The 23830-nt window shown below is 44.4% G+C and overlaps 1 protein-coding gene across 1 annotated transcript in view; it reads left to right on the forward strand.

Annotated features, from left to right (window-relative positions):
• The window catches only part of LOC140719892 (uncharacterized), a 30912-nt gene that overhangs the window by 326 nt on the left and 6756 nt on the right, over positions 1 to 23830 (forward strand). Inside the window, exons 2-5 of the mRNA XM_073034818.1 lie at positions 2069 to 2137; positions 3126 to 3245; positions 9474 to 9593; positions 23631 to 23747. Coding sequence (XP_072890919.1) covers positions 2069 to 2137; positions 3126 to 3245; positions 9474 to 9593; positions 23631 to 23747 — 426 coding nt within the window. The remainder of the gene's footprint in view (positions 1 to 2068; positions 2138 to 3125; positions 3246 to 9473; positions 9594 to 23630; positions 23748 to 23830) is intronic.

A 23830-nucleotide genomic window follows, 5' to 3' on the forward strand; every position in this document is an offset into this window, starting at 1 on the left:
GGAGTGTGTGATTTGACGGTGTGGAGGGAGATTCACTCTGTGTCTGACCCCGGGAGTGTGTGATTTGACGGTGTGGAGGGAGATTCACTCTGTGTCTGACCCCGGGATTGTGTGATGAGTCGGTGTGGAGGGAGATTCACTCTGTGTCTGACCCCGGGAGTGTGTGTTGGGATGGTATGAAGGGAGATTCACTCTGTGTCTGACCCCGGGAGTGTGTGTTCGGACGGTGTGGAGGGAGATTCACTCTGTGTCTGACACTGTGTGTGTGTGATGGGACGGTGCGGAGGGAGATTCACTCTGTATCTGACCCAGGGAGTGTGTGATGGGACGGTGTGGAGGGAGATTCACACTGTGTCTGACCCAGGGAGTGTGTGATGGGACGGTGTGGAGGAGATTCACTCTGTGTCTGACACCGGGAGTGTGTGATGGGACGGAGTGGAGGGAGATTCACTCTGTGTCTGACACCGGGAGTGTGTGATGGTGCGGTGTGGAGGGAGGGTCACTCCGTGTCCAATCCCGGGTGTCCGTGCTGCGTCGATGATGAGAGAGCCTCAGCAAATTTCTGAACGTGCTGTATCGTACGTGGGGCCGAAAGTCAGGACCCTCTCTGTGCCCCAGTTCCCTAAAGATGGAGGTCAGTTTCATTACTTTTGCCTTGACTGTGATCATGTAATGTGTCCATTCCTGTCGTGAAACCTCAGGGCAAACTGTCAGCTGACCCTAATGATTCGCAGTTTGAGTATGTCGGAGGCAGCGCGCAGGAGAGGCGACTAGGAGGAGCAATGTGAGGGGGTGGTGGGTCAGTGACAGTGGCGCGCTTTGTGAAGGGTGGCGTGGAACGACCGGCATAGGAGGGCGGTATAGAGGCAGCAGTGTGGAGTGAGGTGTAGAGAGAGTGATGTGGGAGAACGGAACGGCATGGGAGGGGCAGTGCTGTGGAAGTGTCGTGGTCGGGGCGGTGGGGTGGAATGGTGACTGAGGGGGGAGCGTTCAGCGGGCGAAAGGAGGCGGGGCTGTGAAATGACTGGTGAATAATGAGCCCCGTGGGAAGGGTGGTGTTTAGAGAGGGCAATTAGAAATGTCGTGATGAGGGAGACCTCTAAAATGTATTTTAATCTCCTCAAGCCTCTCCGCTCTCCTCTCCCACCTCTCACTCTGCACAAGCCTTATCTCGTCCCACCTTCTCTCTCTCTTTCTCTCTCACGCTCATTCATCTGTTTCCTTTCACTTCTCTCGTCGATCCCTCTTTTCCCATCTCATCCACTCTCCCTTCTTTTGTCCTCACTCTTTGCTCTCTCACCATTCTCCCCATGCTGCTCTCTCTCTAACGCACCTCCCCTCGCCCTCACTCCTTCAACCACTCTCTTCTCCGTACCCCCTCTCCCCCTACCATGTCTCTCACGGTACCGTTCCCTCTATTCCCTCTCTCCAAACCTCTCTCCCTTTCTCTCCCTCGTTCCCTCCTTTCTTGCCTCCCTCGCGCGCTCATTCTGTCTGCTCTCTAACTATCTCCCAGCATCTCTCTACTCCTTCTTCCCCATTATCTCTTCCCGCTCTCATTGCTCACTTTCTCAATCCTCTTCCGTCTGTCACCGTCCTCCGGTCTCTCACTCTCGCTCTCCCTTCTACACTCTTTCCCTCACTCTCTCACTCCGTTTGTCTCTTCCAACCGCCCTCTCCCACATTTCTTCACCCTTTCTTTTCTATTCTCTCACCCCTCTGTCTCGCCTCTGAATCCTACTCTCCGCGCTGACAACCTCACTCCCTTCACCACACTTTCTCCCCTTTCTCCCCTATCTCTCCTTGTTCTCTGCCCCCATTCTATTCCATTTTCCCGCCCATCGCCCCTCTTCGATCACCCCTCTCTCAACCACTCCATCCATCCATTTCAGCCTCTCTGTCTTTGTACTCCGTCTTGCTTCCCATGCTTGCCTTTTTCCCGTCATCCCGCTCGCTGTCCCCAACCTTCTCTTCCCTCTCTGTCTGTACTCTCTTCCTTTCCCTCTGCACCTCACTGTCCCCGATTCTCTACCGCACTCACTCTTCCTTGTCTATCTCTCTCTCGCAGACCAGCTGACGTCCACATACACCGAACTGAATATTCGGAAAGTCGAACCCCTCATCAATATACAAACAGGTCAGTGATGCAACAACGACGTCATCCTGGAGGGCTCACATGTCATACTCCCAAATGCCCAAGTGTGTGAGGCATTCGTGTCCATCAATTCCCTGGCAGCTTGTTCCACAGACTGACCACCATCTGGGTAACAAACGGTTGAATCTATTTCCCCCTCTCTCCTTATACCTGCACGCTCTGGCCGTCGATTGTCCAGGTCTAGCGGAAATAATTGCACCCATTCACTCTGTTTATGCTCCTCGTGGCTTCATATACCGCTCAAAGGTCCCCCCCCCCCCTTGCGCTACAAGGAATAAAGTTGCAATCAACCCAACCCCTTTCCCTAACTCAGTCCCTGGAGTCCCGGAAACGCCGTCGTAAATCTCCCCGTGCACTCATTTCCAGTTCGATTGCATCTTCCAGGGAACAGAACATCCAACACTGAACACCGTACTCCACGTGCGACCTCACCGACGTCATGTACACCTGCAACATGGTCACCTGATTCCTGTACTCAGTGATATTCTGATGAAGGTCTGCGTTCAGACGCATTCTTCACCGCCATGTCTACCTGTGACTTCACTTTCTGGGAACCGTGTTCCTGTACCGCGGGTCCTTCTGTTCTCCAACACTCCTCAGTGTTCCTCCGGATCGTTGTGAAAGTCCAACCCTGGGGTGTCTGACAGAAATACCATAGTTCGCACTTAACAGATTTAAACTGCATTTGCTTCTACTAGTGACGGGTTCCCAGTCCGAGAAAGGAACAGCAACATTAAACCTTTGCTCCTCACACAGAGCCAATTGTATATCTCTTGTATGTCTTCATCTCTCGTCCTATTTCCTCTCTCCATCCATTCCTCTCTCTGATGTTCTGCCTCCACGTCTTTCTCTACTCACTTCCTCATCTCCCTCATATTGTGTCTCCATCTCTCACTCCCCCTCCCATTCTCTACCTGTCCCTTGCCCTTCTATTTGTCTCTCTTTCACATTCTCTTCCATTCTCTCCCAGATGGTCTGGACCCCACCTACTCTCAACTGAACCTTCGCCAAAATGAACTTCCCATCGCTAAGGATGAATATCCTCCTGTTGCGTCAGGACCAGGAGAAATGCCAGTGACTGATCAGGCAGGTCAGAGTTCACATTGATGACGCCATTCTGAGGGGGGTCACGTGCTATACGCACAAGTGTAGAAGCACCAATACATCTGAATCGACCATTTCTCTGGTAGTTCCTCACAAAGACATAGCACCGCCTGATTTTAAAAAAAAATCACTTTGGTCTGCAGTTAAATCTCTTTCTACTATCACCTCAGAATTGTAAGTCCTGATCCTCGATTCTGCAAGTGTATAGAAAATGACTCTGCGCATTCACCTTCTCTTGCCCCACATGGTTTTTAAACCTCTGTCAGTCACCCATGAAAGCCAAGTTATAAAATCCTAACCGCCCTCCCCCACATTAAATTCCTCAATATGCCTGTTTAGTAGACTCTTCAACTTCACTAGTGTATCTGCCTCCACCACTGACTCGGGCAGTGCATGCCACGCACCAACCAATTTCTGGGTGAAAAACCTTCCTCTAATATTCCCCTTGAACTTCGCTCCCCTTACCATAAAGCCATATTCTCTTGTACTGAGCAGTGGTGCCCTGGGGAAGAGGTGCTGGCTGTCCACTCTGTCTATTCCTCTTAATATCTTGTACATTTCTATCATGACTCATCTCATCCTCCTTCTCTCCAAAGAGTAAAGCCTTAGCTCCCTTAATCTCTGATCATAATCCATACTCTCTAAACTAGGCAGCATCCTGGTAAATCTCCTCTGTACCCTTTCCAATGCCTCCACATCCTTCCTATAGTGAAGAGACCAGAACTGGACACAGTGCCCTAAGTGTGGCGTAACTAGAATTTTATAGAGCTGCATCATTACATCGCGTCTCTTGAACTCTGTCCCTTGATTTATGAAAGCTAACACATAAGCTTTCATAACTACACTATCTACCTGTGAGACAACTTTCAGGGGACTGTGTATATGTACCCCCATATCCCTCTGCTCCTCCACACTACCTAGTGTCCTATCATTTACTTTGATCTCTGCCTTGGAGTTTGTCCTTCCAAAGTGCACCACCTCACACTTCTCCGGGTAGAACTCCATCTGCCACTTCTCAGCCCTGTTCTGCATTGCATCAATGTCTGTCTGCAATCTTGAAAAATCCTCTGCACGATCTACAACACCACCGACCTCTGCATCGTCTGCAAACTTTCCAACCCACACTTCCACCCCCACATCCAGGTCGCTAATAAAAATCACGAGAAGTAGAGGTACCAGAACAGATCCTTGTGTGACACCACTCGTCACAACCCTCCAATCGAAATGTAATTCCTCTACCGCGGCTCTCTGCCTTCTGCAGGCAAGCCAATTCTGAATCCACCTGGCCAGCCGTCCCTGGATCCCATGCATTCCGACTTTCTAAATAAGCCTACCGTGTTGAACCTTGTCAAATACCTTACTAAAATCCATGTAGATCACATCTACTGCACTAACCACATCTATATGCCTGGTCACCTCCTCACAGAACTCTTGTTAGACACAGATCAGTCTTGTTAGACACGTTCTGCCTTTCACAAAGCCATGCGGACTGTCCTTGATCAGACCATGATTCTCTAAATGCCTACAGATTCTCTCTCTAAGAATCTTTTCCAACAGCTTTCCCACCACAGACGTAAGGCTCACTGGTCTATCATTACCCGGACTATCCCTATTACATTTTGCCTACCTCCAATCCTCCGGTACCATTCCCGTGGATAACAGGGACATAAAGATCCTAGCCAGAGTCTCAGCAATCTCTACCCTCGTGGAGCAGTCTGGGGAATATTCTGTCAGGCCCTGGGGACTTATCCGTCCTAATGTATTTTAACAACTCCAACAACTCCTCTCCTTTAATATCAACATGCACCAGAACATCAACCTGACTCATATTGTCCTCATCGTCATCAAGTTCCCCCCCCCCCCGTGGTGAATACCGAAGGGTCCATTGAGGACCTCGCTCACTTCCACAGCCTCCATCCCACTTTTATCTCAAATCGGTTCTCCCTTCACTCCTGTCATCCTTTTGATAATTGAAGAATGCCTACCCTACTCGCCAGGGCCTTCTCGTGCCTACTTCATGCTCTTCTCAGTCCCTTAATAAGCTCCTTTCATACTACCCCATATTCCTCAACAGACCCATTTGATCCTTCCTTCCTAAACCTCATGCCTGCTGCCTTCTTCCACCTCACTAGATTTTCCATCTCACTTGTCACCCATGGTTCCTTCACACTATCATTTTTTTTTAATCTTCCTCACCGGGGCAGATTTATCCCAAACTTCCTGCAAGACATCCTTAAACATCGACCACATGTCCGCATTAGAAGTCCCTGCAAAAACATCATTTCAATTCACACCCGCAAGTTCTAGCCTTATAGCCTCATAAGTTGCCGTTCCCCAATTAAAATTTTTGCTGTCCTCTCTGATTCTGTCCTTTTCCATGATAACGCTAAAGGCAAGGGAGCGATGATCACTGTCCCCCAGATGCTCACCCACTGACGGATCTGTGAATTGACCCTGTTCGGAAACTAATACTAGATGTAGCATGGCATTCACCCTAGTCTGCCTGTCAACATACTGTGACAGGAATCCATCCTGGACACACTTAACAAACTCTGCCCCATCTACATCCTTGGAACTAGTCAAGTGCCAATCAATATTAGGGAAGTTAAAGACACTTATAATAACAACGCTGTTAATTTTGCACCTTTCCAAAATCTGCCTCCCAATCTGGTCCTCGGTATCTCTGTTGCTACCAGGGAGTCTATACAAATGTCCCCAGTAGTGTAACTGTTCCCTTCCTGTTCCTGACCTCCACCCAAACAGACTCAAAAGAGGATCCTGCTACATCACCCACCCTTTCTGTAGGTGTAACAGTATCCCTGACCAGTAATGCCACCCTCCTCCTCTACCCCCTTTCTATCACTTTTAAAGCACTGAAATCCAGGAATAATGAGAATCCATTCCTGCCCTGGTGCCAACCAAGTCTGCTTAATAGCCGCTACATCATAATTCCATGTATGCATCCAAGCTCTCAGTTCATCACCTTTGTTCCTGATGTGTCTTGCATTGAAGTACACACACTTTAGCCCTTCTACCTTACTACCTTTACAGCCTTTATTCTGCATCTCTTTCCTCAAGGCCTATCTATATGTTAGATCTGTCTTTACTGCATGCACTTCTTTCACTGCACTATCGCTCCGGGTCCCATCCCGCTTGCAAATTAGTTTAAACCCTCCCGAAGCATGCTAACAAAGTGCAAGCTTATCAAATGCGTATTGTGCAATCTGTTACAAATGTTCGATATAGTTGACAAAGATCCTTGGTCCCACTAGCGACATTCTGGTATTCATGGCTAGTGACCGGCCTCCAGTCTGAGAAACGAACTTCAACCCTCAAACTTTGCTCCCACCGCCGAGTCAATTTTATATTGTATGATCAGCCACGATCACAGTGAATAGCGGTGCTGGGTAGAAGGGCCGAATGGCCTACTCCTGCACCTACTGTCTATTGTCAATTGTGTATTGTCTATATCCAGTCAGCCATCCCTCCCTTTCTCGTACACCAACTTTCAGAGCGGTAGACCATCTGGGACTTTGTTAAATCTGTGTATATTACATGTACCAACCTGACCGGATCAGTCCTCCGCAGTTAAATTAGTCAGACAGAGATCTTTCACATCATCTTCCAGAGCAGTCTACTATCTGAACATTTATCCATAGCCCTTTTCAACTCTACGTACGATACACCCACTACCCGTGCTTGTTCTGTCCTCCCTGTCAAATTATCCGACAACTCTCTCTCGGTCTCACGCAATCTAATATCTCCCTTCCCCCACTATCTTACACACTCCATATCTTCCCCTCGCCCTCCCTGTCTAACTGCTCCATTGCTTCTCCGTCCTTACTGATTATCTCTGCCAATGCGCACAAATCAGTCAGACAAATTTCGCTGTGCCTCCCACCAGTTTACAGAGTAGCCCACCAACTAGAAACGTTAAATGCGTTATAGAGTTCCCTATTCGGCAAGTGTACTTCCCTGTTCTCATGAAACGCCCTGGTTCCTCGCTAACAATATAGAAACTGCTTCACCCGTAACCGCAAGTAACTGCTGAGCGTTGTTCCTCACTCACAGTATAGAAACTGCTTCACCCGTGACCGCAAGTAACTGCTGAGCGTTGTTCCTCACTCGAAATGTTGAAACCACTTCACCCGTGACCGTAAGAATCTGCTGACCGCTGTGGAAAGAGCTGAGCCTATCTCGGAAACCAGCTTCCCTTCCATGAACTCCGTCCATAATTCCTGACTCCTCGATGAAGCAGCCAGAAGCATCACAGAATCACCTCCAGCAACGCTGGAGGGACCAAGGATCTTTGTCAACTATATCGACCGTTTGTAACAAATTACACAATACGCGGTTGGTGAACTTGCAGATTGCTAGCATGGTTCGGGAGGGTTTAAAGTAATTTGCAAGGGGGACGGGACCCGGAGCGGTAGAGCTGTGAAAGAAGTGCATGGAGTAAAGTCAGATCTTCCATCGGAGGGGAGATGCGAAGGCATGTCTCACTAGGTTGAAGGACAGCTTCCACCCCAGTGTTATCAGACTATTGAACCACCCTCTACCATGATGTGTACACTTGACCTCGCAATCTGCTTTCCCTTTGCCGCTGCACCTTATTCTCTGCCTGCACTGCACATTCTCGATTCTGTAACATTCTGCATTCTGTGATTGATTTACGTTGCTCCGCTGCCATGAAGTGATCGGTATCTCTGGATGTTACTGGCACCTCTGCTGTCTGTGATGTTTATGAATGACCCGGATGACAATTTAGATGAGTGGTTTGGTTAGAGGGTCTTGAGCAGCCTCCGGAGATGTTGAACGAGAGGTCTGACAGAGGTTTCTACGGTCACAAGAGACACAGACTGTCCACAGAGAGTACCTTTTAACAAAGATGAAATGTCTAATACCAGAGTGAATGCATTCGGGTCAACATTGTAGGCCTGTTTCTGTATTCCGCTGGGTGGTCTCTGCTCTATACCTCGAAATCATAAAACATTTCACCAACTCTACGAGGCAGGACATGGTAAACACACAAAGCCTAGTTGAATATCCAGATTTCCATCCACATCTTTGCCACAAGCAGCAGCAGTCGTAGGACGGATCCTTGCATTACACCAGGAGTCACGGTCTTCCAACCAGCGTCCGCCGCTCTCTGAGGTCTGCACACAACCCAACTCTGAGCCCAAATTCCCAGTTCATTGCGAATTCCAGTCAACACAATCTTGTCAATGTACTTCCCATGAAAGGGACGTGGCCAAATGCCCGTCTAAAGTCATGTGTTTAACATGTTTAACCGTGATCCCTTTCTACATCGATAGGGAAGGGTCGTGCCGCTAACTGTCTCCTGTCCCTCCACATTTGACTGTCCAGAGCTCAGAACCTCACTCTTACCCGCAGTAAACTCCGTGTGCCATTTCTCCACCCATCTACAGCTGATCCCCATCCCACTGAATCCATCAGCGATGTTCTACACTTTCCACAACACCACCAATCTGTGTGCCGGCAGCGATTTGAGCAAATCCGTCTCGGGTAGAACTGACCAGCTCCTTGCAGTCAGTGGCGGGAGTTGAACCCGGGTCTGTGGTACTGTAAACCGCCACGTTACCGTACCGCCCGTCCTCTTGCAAGCAGCCACGACACAAAGAAACAGAACGGAGCGCAAAAATCACCACAACATTTTAGTCCCCAGAAGACCGTCGTATATCCAGTGTGTGGAAATTGTAGAAAGCTTGCAAATAATACAACTATGAAAAACAACCCTCTCTCGCATGAATTCTCTCTCGCTCACTCTGTCCCTCTCCTTCTCCGTCCCATTCCCCCTTCACTCTACCCCTCTCTCCCTCCATTGCACTGCCGCTCTCACACTGGTCTCTCCCCATCCACACAAAACCTCTATCCCTCTGTTCCCTCCGCCACATTCTCACCCATTCTCGCCTTGCTCTGTCGCCCCAAATTTATTCAATATTCTCGCCCATCACATCACTCTGTCACCCTCCACCCCCCCCCCCCCACATCGATCCGTTCTGCCCTCTCTCTTCTACTTGGAATCCTCGACTTTACCGCTCACTTCCCCCTCTTCCTCACCTTCTCTCCTTACCTCTCAGCCTTCTCGCTCCGTGTCTCCTCTCTCTGCTCTGTCTCCCTGTCCTCACTCCCATCATTCTCTACGGCCTTCAGTTTCTCACCCTCCCTCACATTCTCTCTCTTTCTCTCCCAGACAGTCTAACATCCACCTACTCAGTGCTGAAGCTTGGGAGACACGAACTTCTCATCGATGAGGATGAAAACACTCCAGTCGCCGCCGGACCCGCCAGACTATCAGTGCCTGTAGAAGCAGGTCAGAGTTCACAGCATTAACGTCAGTATGAAGGAGTCACATGCTATACGCACAGATGTTCAAGTTCTAATGCATCAACATCGATCACTTCCTCTGGCAGCTCGTTCCATAGACAGACCACCATCTCAATCAGAAAAGAAAAGGTTTCACTCGTGTCCCCAGTTACACCACCTTCTACAGTCACCTGATCCCTGTGGGCCCTGGTTCTCGATTTTCTAAACCAAGAGGAAAACGACTTTGTGCATTCACGTTGTCTGGGCCCCATGCGCTTTTATACAACTCCGTAAGGTCACCTATGCGCTCCGAGGTATAAACTGACAACCGGTCTAACTTATCACCAGAATTCAGTTACTCTAGTTCCTAAAATGTCCTTTTAAATCTCCTCTACACTCTCTCCAGCTCAGTGGCTTCTTATCTGGAGCAAGACGACGGCAACGGAACAAACTACTCCAAGTGTAGCTTCACTAACGACTTGTACAATTCCAATGTGACCTCCATACTCCTGCACTCATTGCCCTGACTGATGAAGGGCGGCGTGTCAGACGTCTTCCCCACCGCCCTGTCTACCTGTGACCTCACTTCCTGGCAACCGTGCACCTCGAGCCCTGGGTCCCTCTGTTCCACATCACTCCCCACCGCCCTGTCTACCTGTGACCTCACTTCCTGGCAACCGTGGACCTCGAGCCCTGGGTCCTTCTGTTCCACATCATTCCCCAGGGTCCCCGTCTATCTGTGACTTCCCTTTCTGGCAACCGTGCACCTCGCGCCTTGGGTCCCTCTGTTCCACATCACTCCCCAGGGTCCCTGTCTACCTGTGACTTCAATTTCTGGGAAGCGTGCACCTCGAGCCCTGGGACCCTCTGTTCCACATCACTCCCCACCGCCCTGTCTACCTGTGACCTCACTTCCTGGCAACCGTGCACCTCGAGCCCTGGGTCCTTCTGTTCCACATCACTCCCCAGCGTCACTGTCTACCTATGACTTCACTTTCTGGCAACCGTGCACCTCGAGCACTGGGTCCCTCTGTTCCACATCACTCCCCAGGGTCCCTGTCTACCTGTGACTTCAATTTCTGGGAAGCGTGCACCTCGAGCCCTGGGACCCTCTGTTCCACATCACTCCCCACCGCCCTGTCTACCTGTGACCTCACTTCCTGGCAACCGTGCACCTCGAGCCCTGGGTCCTTCTGTTCCACATCACTCCCCAGCGTCACTGTCTACCTATGACTTCACTTTCTGGCAACCGTGCACCTCGAGCACTGGGTCCCTCTGTTCCACATCACTCCCCAGGGTCCCTGTCCACCTGTGACTTCACTTTCAGCAACCGTGTACCCGTAGCCCTGGGTCCCTCTGTACCACATCACTCCCCAGGGTCCCTGTCTACCTGTGACTTCACTTTCTGGCAACCGTGCACCTCGAGCCCTGGGTCCATCTGTTCCACATCACGCCCCAGGGTCACTGTCTACCTGTGACTCCACTTTCAGCAACCGTGTACCTGTAGCCCTGCGTCACGCTGTTCCTTAACAATTCTCAAGTTTCCTCACCTGCACCGTGAAAGTCCAACTCTGTTGTTTGCCCTGCTAATATACGACAGCGCAAACTAAATTGCATGTTCTCCTGTTCAGCCGAATTCCCAGCCGAATCGAGATCCCACTGTAAGAGATAACTGTCTTCACTGTTTAAAACGACTTCAACGTCGTCTGCAAGCTCACCTACCGTGTATTGTATAATCTGCTATAAATGGTCGATATAGTTGAGAAAGATCGCGGGTCCCACCACCGACCGCCCGTGAACAGCTCTAGTGACGGGCTTCCAGTCTAAGAAATTAACTGTAACCCTAGACCTTGTTGCCGAGCCATTCGTATATCTAATCGTCCATCCCTGCGTGTGTCGCACATCATCTCCCAGAGCAGTATGCCATCTAGGACGTTATTAATATCTGTGTACATTGCATCCAGCATCTCGACCTGATCAATCCTCCACAATCAAATTAGCCAGACAGATCTCCTTGGGTTCGACAACATCTCCAGACCAGTCTACCATCTGAGCCCTTGTTAATAGCTTTGGTCAAACCTCTGTATGATACACCTACTACCAGTTCCTCGTATGTCCTCCCCAGTCAAATCCACACGACAATTCTCCCTGTATCTCACGTCACCTGTCATCTCCTTCCCCATTCTCTCCTCTACGCTCACTACCTTTCCCTCTCCGGCCCATTTGCACCGCTCCATTCCTTCTCCGTCTCTCCCTACATTCCTCTCTCCCATCTTCCAGACAGATCTACCATCTGGGATCATGATACGGGACTTGTCAAGCGTCCATTATGTCTATCAATCCGGTCATATCAGTCTTTAAACTCCCCCCCCCCCCCATTCAGCAGAGTAGTCTACCAGGGGGAAGAAATGTCTTATCGTCTTCCATTTTCACCATTTCTACTACCCTGTTCTCATGAAAAGTCTTGGTTCACTAAAAAATATAAATAATGCTCCGCCCATGACCGCAAGAAACTGCAGAGCGAGGTGGAAAGGGCTGAGCCCAGCTCCGAAACCAGCCTACCCTCCATGAACCCTTTCTAAACACACTGCTGATTCTGTAAAGCAGCCAGCATCATCAAAAAACCTCCTCCACCCACCCGAACCTTCTCACTTCTGTACACACCCATCGGACTGTTCGGAAAATGTGCCTACTTTAGAAATTACATCGTGTTGCACATTGCCCTCTATTTTTCTAAGCAACATGTACCTTTCCAGGAGTCTCTTAAAAGACCCTATCGTCTTCGTATTCACCACCGCCGGCGATAGCCCATTCCACGCACTTACCACTCACTGAGTAAAATAAAAACTCACCCCTGACATCTGTTCTGTACTTACCTTTAACCTCATAAAAATTGTGTTTTCTTCTGTCAGTGTTTCAGACTCTTGGAGAAAGCCTCTGACTATTCACGCGATCAATGTTTCTTATCATCTTATACACCTCTATCAGGTCACATCTCATCCTCCGTCGCTCCAAGGAGAAAAAGCCCAGTTCACACAATGTACTCAACTAAGGCACGCTCCCCAAACCAGGCCAGATCCTTGTAATCTCCTCTGCACTTTTATCTATAATTTCCACATACATCCTGGAGTGAGGGGACCTGAACTGAGCAGAGTACACCAAGTGGGGTCTGAGCAGAATGTTATATAGCTGTGATATTACCTGTTGGCTCTTCAACGCAGTCTTACGGTTGATGAAGACCAGTGCACCGTATGCCTTTTTAACCACAAGTTCAACCTGTACAACAGCTTTGAGTGTCCAATGGACTTTGATCCCAGCATCCCGCTGATCTTCCACACTGCCAAGAGACTTACTATTAAGTCTATATTCTTTCTTTCTTTTCAAATCTTTTTATTAATTTAAAAAAAAACAGAAGAAAAATATTGTTACAAGACATTTGAGAGTATAATAGATTGATTAACATTCGAATATATATTGATCCATACATAGAATCTCTCAAACTCATATTATAATATAAATGATTAAGAGAAACCCCCCCCAAAAAAACAACAACTAAATAAAAAAAAACTAACCAACATGGGCAATCGCATAATGTTATATATATACAGTAGTGCCTATGACTCCCAACCTCCATCCACACAATTCAGGATAGTGACAATAAGGTTCAGGATCAGACCGTTTAATTCATATGAAAATGCTGAATAAATGGTCTCCAAGTTTCCTCAAATTTAACTGAGGAATCGAAAACCACACTTCTAATTTTTTCTAAGCTTAAGCAGGAAATAGTTTGGGAAAACCACTGAAATACTGTTGGAGGATTGGCTTCTTTCCAATTCAGTAAAATGGATCTTCTAGCCATTAGTGTAATAAATGCAGTCATTCGTTGGGATGAAGCGGATAAACACTTATTATCCATCATTGGTAGGCCAAAAATTGCAGTAAAAGGATGTGGTTGGAGATTAATATTTAAAACTCTTGAAATAATATTAAAAATATCTTTCCAATAGTTTTGTAAACAAGGACAAGACCAAAACATATGAGTCAACGAAGCTATATCAGAATGACATCTATCACAGGTTGGATTAACATACGAGTAAAATCGAGCAAGTTTATCTTTGGACATATGAGCTCTATGTACAACCTTAAATTGTATTAGAGCATGTTTAGCACAGATAGAGGATGAGTTTACCAATAATAAATTTTTTTCCCATTGCTCAGTAGAAATAAGGCAATGCAGTTCTTCCTGCCATTCCTTCTTAATTTTTTCAGATATATCTGGTTGTAGATTCATAATCATATTATAAATGATAGCAACTTGACCCTTTTGACAAGGATTAAGAGCTAAAATTCTTTCTGTAATGTCCAATGGACATTCTTTCGAAAAAGACTTTAGTTCATTATATAAAAAATTTCTAACTTGTAGATATCTAAAAAAATGGGTTTTAGATAAATTATATTTATTAGATAACTGTTCGAAGGACATAATGTTATCATCCAAAAACAGATCACGAAAACATGTTATACCTTTTGTTTTCCATAAATAAAAGGCTTGATCTATGGAAGATGGTCGAAAAAAGTAATTAGATGTTATAGGACTTGACAGTATAAACTTATTCAAACCAAAAAATTTACGAAATTGAAACCAGATTCGTAATGTATACTTGACTATAGGATTAGTTATCTGTTTATTCATTTTAAATAACGAAAAGGGAAGTGAAGATCCTAAGATTGAAATCAATGAGAAATCTTGCATAGATTTACATTCCAAATTTACCCATTGTGGGCCAGCAACTGTAGTCAATTCTTGTATCCAAAATATCAAATACCGTATATTAACTGCCCAATAGTAAAATCTTAAATTTGGTAGAGCCAAGCCGCCCTCCTTTTTAGGCTTCTGTAAATATTTTTTAGCTAACCTAGGATTTTTGTTCTGCCACAAATACGACGATATTATAGAATCAACTATATCAAAGAAAGATTTAGGAATAAAAATTGGTAATGCTTGAAATAGATATAAAAATTTAGGTAGTATCATCATCTTAATGGCATTAATTCTACCTACCAAAGACATAGATAGTGGAGACCACCTATTAGCAAGTTGCTTAATTTGATCTATTAAAGGCAAAAAATTAGTTTTAAATAAATCTTTATGTTTTTTAGTAATTTTAATACCTAAATAAGTAAAATAGTCTGTGACAATTCTATATGGTACCCGATTATAAATTGAAGTATGCATATTTAATGGAAAAAGTTCACTCTTATTAAAATTCAATTTATACCCAGAGAAGTTACTAAATTGAGCAAGCAAAGAAGAAATAGCAGGAATAGATCTTTCAGGATCAGATATATATAATAACAAATCATCTGCATATAATGATACCTTATACATCGTCTCCCCACGGGTAATACCTAAAATATTGGGTGATTCGCGAATAGCTATAGCCAAGGGTTCCAAAGCAATGTCAAATAATAAAGGGCTTAGAGGACAACCTTGCCTTGTACCCCGAAATAACTGAAAAAAGGGGATCTTTGATTATTAGTGAAAACCGAAGCTAAAGGTTTCTGATATATTAATTTAATCCATGATATAAATTTTGAACTAAAATTAAAATGTTGCAAAGTATTAAATAAATATGACCATTCGACTCTATCAAATGCTTTTTCGGCATCTAAGGAAATGACACATTCTGGGATTTTAGATGAAGAAGTATAAGCAATATTAATTAATTTCCTAATATTAAAAGATGAATAACGATTTTTAATAAATCCAGTCTGATCCTCAGAAATAATCCGAGGCAATATATGTTCTAATCTAATAGCCAAGATTTTACTGAAAATCTTAAAATCCATATTCAGCAAAGATATAGGCCGATAAGATGCACATTCAGTGGTATCTTTATCTTTTTTAAGAATTAAGGAAATAGAAGCTTCATAAAAAGATTGTGGTAGTTTACCTATACTTAATGCATCTTTAAAAATTTTACAAAGCCAAGGAGAAAGTATAGAAGAAAAGGATTTTTAAAATTCTGCAGAAAAACCATCTGGGCCCGAAGCTTTACCCGAGTTCATTAAGAAAATGGCCTTTTCTATTTCAGACTCCGTAATAGGTGTATCCAAAAATACACTATCCTCAGCAGTTACTTTTGGAATATTCAATTTCCTTAAAAATTCACTCATTATAGAAGAGTCTTTAGTACATTCTGATTGATATAAAGAATTATAAAAATCTTGAAAGGCTGTATTTATCTCTTTGTGATCAATCGTCAGAGTACCATCTTGTTTACGAATCTTAGTAATTTGTCGCTTATCCGAAACAATTTTCAATTGATTAGCTAGTAATTTACCAGACTTATCTCCATATGTATAAAATTGAGCTTTCGATTTAATTAACTGACTTTCAATCGAAGAGGTTAATAACAAACTATGCTCCATTTGAAGTTCCACCCTTTCTTTATAAAGTTCTTTACTAGGGGTCAATGCGTAAATCTTATCAATTGCCTTAATTTTATCAACTAATGTTGATATTTTAGAATTAGTTCGTTTCCTAACTCCGGCAGAATATGAAATAATCTGTCCACGAATATATGCCTTAAAAGTATCCCAGAGAGTTCCACTAGAGATGTCTGCTGTGGAATTTATTGAGAAAAACAAATCAATTTGCTGTTTAATAAAGTTAATAAAGTCAGAGTCCTGCAGTAAAACAGAATTAAACCTCCAACTTTTAGTACTAATATGTGAATCCGTCACCTTAATAGATAACTTCAAAGGTGCATGATCAGATATAACAATAGAGTCGTATTTGCAATCCATAACATCTGTAAGGAAATGCTGATCAATGAAAAAGTAATCAATCCTTGAGTAATTATGATGCACATGGGAAAAGTATGAGAACTCTTTATCATTAGGGTGTAGAAAACGCCAGATTTCACAGATAGCTGAATCAATCATAAAAGAATTAATAAGAGAAGCCGATTTGTTCGGAAAAGTTTGAATGGGTTTGGATCTATCCATCAAAGGGTTTAAACAACAATTAAAATCCCCGCCCATTATCAATCTGTATTGATTCAGATTAGGAAAGGATGTAAATAAACATTTAAAAAATTCAGGACAGTCAGTATTTGGAGCATAAACATTAACTAAAACAACTTTTTGATTAAAAAGCAACCCAGTAATAAGCAAAAATCTACCTTGCGGGTCTGAAATTGTTTCATAATGTATAAAAGCAGTTGATGAGTCTATAAAAATAGAAACACCTCTCACTTTGGCTTGCGAATTTGAGTGATACTGTTGGCCCTTCCAAAACCTAAACAACCTCTGACTATCCACCTTCCTAACATGAGTCTCTTGTACAAAAATAACATTCGCATTCATTCTATGGAATACTTTGAATACTTTTTTCCGTTTGATCAGATGATTTAAACCATTAGCATTCCAAGAAACAAAGTTAATAGTCTTATCCATATTGACAATACATATTACAGTTAACATATAGGTTTGAAAGAAAAGTGAACTCGTGAACCCGGAAGGGGGAAGTAAGTTCAAAGGGAAACCGGAAGTCACAGCACTGCAGCCATTTTTGTAGTTTCATATAAGCCCATGAAGTAAAACTAAGCAAAAAGCAAGCAGAAAAAAGAAAAAAAAGAAAACTCTCCCTCCCACCACCCTCAAAACCCCAGGAAAAAAGCCAAACAGAGGCAAGCGAGCGATCTAATACTAAAATTACCCCCTTGTCTCAAGACAGCAACTCAAACGTAACAAAGTTAAAAAAATACAAACAACCCACATTATAAAAAAAGGGTTGATATAGGAAAAATTAAAATATAAAATATAAAATTAGTGTTATAAATGTATATAAACAAAAGGGTTAAAAAATTAAAACAATAAATGAAGGTTTAACACTTTCAAACAGATCAAAACAGTTATGACGCTACAAACACTGGAGTCTGTCGGGAAGAAGAAACGCCATTTTATTCTTCCAAATCTTAATATTCAAATGCTAAAAATGTAAAAAAAAGAGCGTATATCGATTTAAAAAAAAGAGAAAAAAATAACCCTAATAGGTCATCTTCAACATTAATCGGTTAATAATATATAAAAATATAAAATCGGAATAAACCCGGTAGAAAAAAGAGAGCTTTAATCGTATATAAGAAATACATGTGAACCGTATCAAAAAAGAACCCAAACGTCAATCTATAACAGATCCAAATCTGTAGGCTAAATTACATTGATCAGCCCGATCAAATGTCATTGTTCCAGGAAACCTTGAGCATCCGCTGGCGATTTAAACGGCCGAAAAGATCCATCTTGAAGGGTGACTCTCAGGTGTGCTGGAAACAGCAACGCTTGCTTGTAGCCTTTCTGGTGAAAATTCGACATAACCGATCTGAAAGCCAGCCTAGCCCGTAGTACTTCGGGGCTATAGTCCTCCAGAATGCGAAAATTAAAATTTTGATAGGTTATCATACCTTTTTTACGAGCCGCATGAATCAGTCGTTCTTTAATGTGAGGATAATGGATCCTGAGAATTATGTGCCGTGGTTTCAGACTTGAATCTGCCCGATATCTGGATACTCTGTGTGCCCGATCGATTAACGGGGGGTTATCCAGGACTTCTTCGCCCAGGACATCCACTAGAAATTTGGAGAAGAAAACGGTCAGATCACCGCTTTCAAATTTTTCCGGGATTCCAATTAACCGAAGATTTTGTCTTCGAGAACGATTTTCCAAATCAGTAATTTTAGCTTTATAGAGATCCTTCTGTTGGATCGTCGAAGTTTGCTCTTCTTGCATTTTTTCGATTATACGATCCTTCTTACGAGCAGCTTCTTCAAGAACCAAAATGCTTGCTTGTTGTTCATTTGATTCCCGTGAAAGGGTCAGGAACTTATCTTCGAGTGATCTCAAACGATCGTCATACTGTGAGAATCTTCCAAGTAATTTTTTCTCCAACTCATCAAATTTAGCGTCTATAAACTTCACAACAACTTCTAAAGTTAACGGTTCTCTCGTCTGTTTCGGTTCTTTTGCTTTAGACATTTCAGCAAGTTGAGAATAATTCAAATAGTTTAAAAAAAAAATTCTATATTTTTAGACCCCTTTAAAATAAGTTTAAGGGGTGTTTGTAGGTTAAAAAAAACGTAAAAGGTTTGGAGCAAAGCCTAGATGCGGTTTACTCCATGAGCGCCATCTTGAGACTCCCTAAGTCTATATTCTAACATCATATTTGACCTCGAAAAATAATGCACCTCACACTTATCTGAGTTGAACTCCATCAGCTACTTCTCAGCCCAGTTTGGCATCCTATCGATGCCCCGCTGTAAACTATGACAGCCGTCCCGACTACCCTCAACCCCCCAACCTTTGTGTCATCAGCAAATTTACTAACCTATCAATCCACTTCCCTATCCAGGTAATTTATAAAATCCAGGAATGAACTACCTGGTATAGATCCCTTGAGACACACCACTGGTCACCGATCTCCATACAGAATATGACCCGTCCAAAACCACACTTTATTTTCTGTGGGAAAGCCAATTCTGGATCCACAAAGCAAGGTCCTCTTGGATCCCTTGACACCTTATTTCATCAACAAGTCTTGCATAGGGTATCATATCCAAGGTCTTGCTGCAATCCATATACACTACATCTACTGTTCTCCCTTCATCAATGTGTTCAGACACATCCTCAAAAAATTCAATCAGGCTCGTAAAGCACGACCTGTCTTTGACTAAGCCATGCTAACAATTCCTAATCCCATTATGCCTCTCCAAATGTTCATAAATCCGGCCTCTCGGGATCTTTTCCAGCAACCTACCAACCACTGAAGTAAGACTATCTGGTCTATAATTGCCTCGGCTATCTCTACTCTCCTTTAATTGGAGAACAACACCTGCAACCATACGACCCTTCAGAACCTCTCCCGTCCCCATTGATGATGCTTCTCCCTATAGATGCAGCCTGGCCTGCTGGTGTGTTGCTTGAATTTCCAGTATCTGCAGATTTCATCGTGTTTGTGTTTTTAAACTCTTTCCTAACCTGCTTGTTCCAATGGTGCAATGCAATGCAATGGTGAAGGAGATAGAACTTTTTTATCTATCTCCAAAATGCTCTTCCACTAAGAGACTTGACACCTAGCCAGGTTCGTTTTCCAATATCAGATCAAGTACAGCCTCTCCTCCTGTAGGCTTATCTACAATTTGTGTCAAGAAACTTTTCTGAAGGCACCTTACAATCTCTATCCTATCTAAACCCCTTGATCCAGGGAGATGCCAATAAACATTCGGGAAATTCTAATCTCCCACCACGACAACTTTGTTATTATTACACCTTTCCTGAATAGATCACCCCATCTGCTCCTCAATATCGTGTAACTATTCTGTGCTCTATAAAAAAGTCCAAGTAGATTTATTAACTCCTTCCTGCTTCTATCATCAGACTCAGTAGACAATCCCGCAATGACTTCCTCCTTTTCTGTTGCGGTGACACGATCTCTGATCAGCAGAGCCAGGGCCCCAAAACATTTGATTCCCGCACTGTCCTTTCTGAGGCATCTAAAGCCTGGCGCATGTTTGTCTTATTTTGATTAGTCCCAGCAAAGTGTAGCACCTCATACTTATCAGCATTAAAGTCCATCTGCATTCTTTCAGCCCACTCTTCTAACTGGCCTAAATCTCTCTGAAAGTTTTAAAAACCAACTTCATTATCTACAAAGCCACCTATCTTAGTACCATCTGCAGACTTACTAATCCAATTTACCACCCCATCATCCAGATCATTAATGTATATGACAAACAACATTGGACCCAGTACAGATCCCTGAGGCACACCACTAGTCACCGGACTCCAACCCGACAAATAGTTATTCACCACTACTCTTTTGGCATCTCCTATACAGCTACTGTTTACTCCATTTTACTACTTCAATATTAATACCTAACGATTGAACCTTCCGAACCAACCTTCCGTGTGGAAATTTGTAAAAGGCCTTACTGAAGTCCATTTCGACGACATCCACTGCTTTACCCTCGTCAACTTTCGTAGTAACCTCTTCAATAAATTCCATAAGATTTGTCAAACACGCACAAATCCATGCTGACTGTTCCGTATCAGACCCTGTCTATATAGATAATTATATATACCACCTCTAAGAATACTTTCCATTAATTTACCCACCACTGACCTCAAACGTACAGGCTGATAATTGATAGGTGTACTATTAGAACTATTTTTAAATAATGCAACCACATGAGAAGTACGCCAATCCTCCATCACCATCCCCGTTTCGAATGATATTTGAAATATTTCTGTCAGAACCCCTGCTATTTCTACACGGACTTCCCTCAAGGTCATAGGGAATATCCTGTCAGCACCCGGAGACTTATCCACCTTTATGTTCCTTAAAAGCGCCAGTACTTCCTGCTGTTTGATCATCATAGTTTCAATAACTACCCTACTTGTTTCTCTTATATTACACAATTCAATTTCCTTCTCCTTCGTGAATACCGAAGAGAAGAAATTGTTCCAAATCTCCCCCATATCTTTCGGCTCCACACATAGCTGTCCACTCTGATTCTCTAAGGGACCAACGTTATCCCTCGCTATCCTTTTGCTGTCAATATAACTGTAGAACCACTTTCGATTTATTTTCACATAACTTGCCAAAGCAAACTCATGTCTTCTTTTAGCTTTTCTAATTTCCTTCTTCAGATTCTTTTTACATTCTTTATATTCCTCGAGCACCTGATTTACTCCGTGCTGCCAATATTTATTGTAGTTCTCTCTCTGTTTCCGAACCATGTCTCCAATATCCCTCGAAAACCATGGCTTTCTCAAACCATTAACCTTTCCTTTCAACCTAACAGGAATATAAATATTCTACCATCAAAATTCCAACTTTTAATGACCTCCATTTCTCTATTACATCCTTCCCATAAATCAGAGAGAAGGACAGATTGCCCTGCGGGGAATCTGTCTTGTTTTGTCTTTGCATTCGTCGGGTAAGTCAGGCCGTTCTGCCGTTACCGACGGATGATCCTGCCCCACCTTGGTGTGGAGTGAAAGTTGAGTCTCGGCTTGTCGAAGGATAAGTCCCGGCTCCATGTGCATGTACTGTCCAGTGTCATGTTAGTGTCTTGTTAAAGAGGAGTCCCGGCTTGTCGAAGGATAAATCCAGGCTCCATGTCTATGTACTGTCCAGTCTCATGTTAGTGTCTTGTTAAAGAGGAGTCCCGGCTTGTCGAAGGATAAGTCCCGGCTCTGTGTTGAGGTACAGTTCCTAGTCTGCCTACAAGCTCCAGCCTCCGAGTTATTCAAGCCCCAAGCTCCCCAAGCCCAAAGCCTCGATTTCCAAGAACCCCCGCCTCAACCCTCGAGCACCAAGGATCCCAAACTCAAGTCTCAATCTCCCAGAACCCAGGCCTCGTCACGTCTTCGCCTGGATTGGGGTCCGAGCCCGAGTCAAGACTCGGTCCTTATCCAGTCACGGGTTCGGAGTCCACGTGACTGTGGGCTCCTTGCCCACAGTCATACGTCCTGGTCCTGCTTCCCTATCCTAGTCTGCGACCTGTCCCGTCCGTTACTTTTGTCCCGTCCTGTTCCTAGTACTTCAGTGTCTGTGTCCGGCATTTGAGTCCATTCCCAACGCCCTCCCCCACCCTTATGACACTGGGACCCACATAATTCTGCAGAGTCGTCTACAAAGTGAAGAACAAAATATTGTCTTCCCTGTTCACCATCTCTACTACCCTGTTCTCATGAAACGTCCTGGTTCCTCACTAAAAATATAAACACTGCTCCGGCCATGACCGCTGGAAACTGCAGAGCGTTGTGGAAAGAGCTGAGCCCAGCTCCGAAACTAGCCTCCCCTCCATGAACTCTGACTGCACTTCCTGCTGCCTTGGGAAAGCAGCCAGCATCATCAAAGAAATGGCTCCACCCACCCCGAACATTCTCTCCTCTGCACCCACCCATCGGTTGGAAAATGCGAAAGCATGTATCAGGAGGCTCAAGGACAGCTTCTACACTACAGTAATCAGACTATTGAACGGACCCCTAATACGATAAGATGTACTCTTGACCTCAAATCCTCCTCTTCGTGGCTTTTGAACTTTATAGTCCGCCTGCACTGCAATTTCTCTGTAATTTCGATACTTTATTCTGCATTCTGTGATTGAGTAACCTTCTTCTGCTCCAATTAAGTGACCTGTATCTATGGATGTGGGTGGGATCTCTCCTGTCTGTGATGTATATAAACGATCTGGATGGGAATGTAGATGAGTGGTTTGGTATGTTTGTAGATGATACGTTTATGGGTGTTGTGGATCGCTTAGAGGACCTGCAATTAATTCCGGAGGACATGGATCAGTTTCTGATATGTGATGGAGGAATATTAAATGCTGTTTAACCCGGACAAACTTAAAATGTTGCACCTTGGTAGTTCAAATATTCAGAGATAACACACTATTAAAGCCAAAACCTTCAAGTGTGTTGTTTAGCAGCGGGATCCTGTAGTCCTATGCATTGGTTCATGGATCCTATCCATTCTGATAGGACGGCGAAGAAGGGTTATATCACTCTTGCCATTATCAGTTGGGGCACAGAGTTTAAAATTTCAGCTGTTAAAATGCAACTTCATAAAAACAAAAATCACTAGTTAGGCTGAATCAGGTGTATTGTATACAGTTCAGGTCACCCCATTATCGGAAGGATGTCAGGGCGTTGGGAGCCTCCGGAGGGGTTTAACAGGACTCTGCCGGGATTCGGTGGCATGCGTTACAACGAGAGGTCGGACACATGGGTAGCTTCCTCTGGAGCGGAGGAGGCTCAGGGGAGATCTGTCTGATCTCTGGAATCCGTCAGACATCTGTCAGCCTTTGCCAAGTCAAGGAGTTTGGATTCTCGGTGATGACGGCTGAAAGTAGATGAGATTGAGAGAGGGACGGGGTGATCGTGGTGGAGGGATAGGGCGCGGATGGTGGGTGGCAGGGAGACCCAGTGGGGAAGATGGCTGATTTCACACACACGCTGAATGGGCTCTCTACAGGTGCGCAGAAACAGGAGCCGAAACAGAACATCGGAAATAGATCCTGCCGTAAGATCTGCCTACTCTGCCCAGTTACGATCGGCTTCGTTGCGATAGTGGCCGGGCTCTCGATCTATGGTGAGTGGAACGGGCTCCGGGTGTAGTCATACCGTAAACAAGCAGAGTGGAATGAAATGTTAGCGCAAAAAGCTCACACTGAC

This window comes from Hemitrygon akajei, unplaced genomic scaffold, assembly GCF_048418815.1.
Source record: "Hemitrygon akajei unplaced genomic scaffold, sHemAka1.3 Scf000033, whole genome shotgun sequence".
NCBI lineage: Eukaryota > Metazoa > Chordata > Chondrichthyes > Myliobatiformes > Dasyatidae > Hemitrygon > Hemitrygon akajei.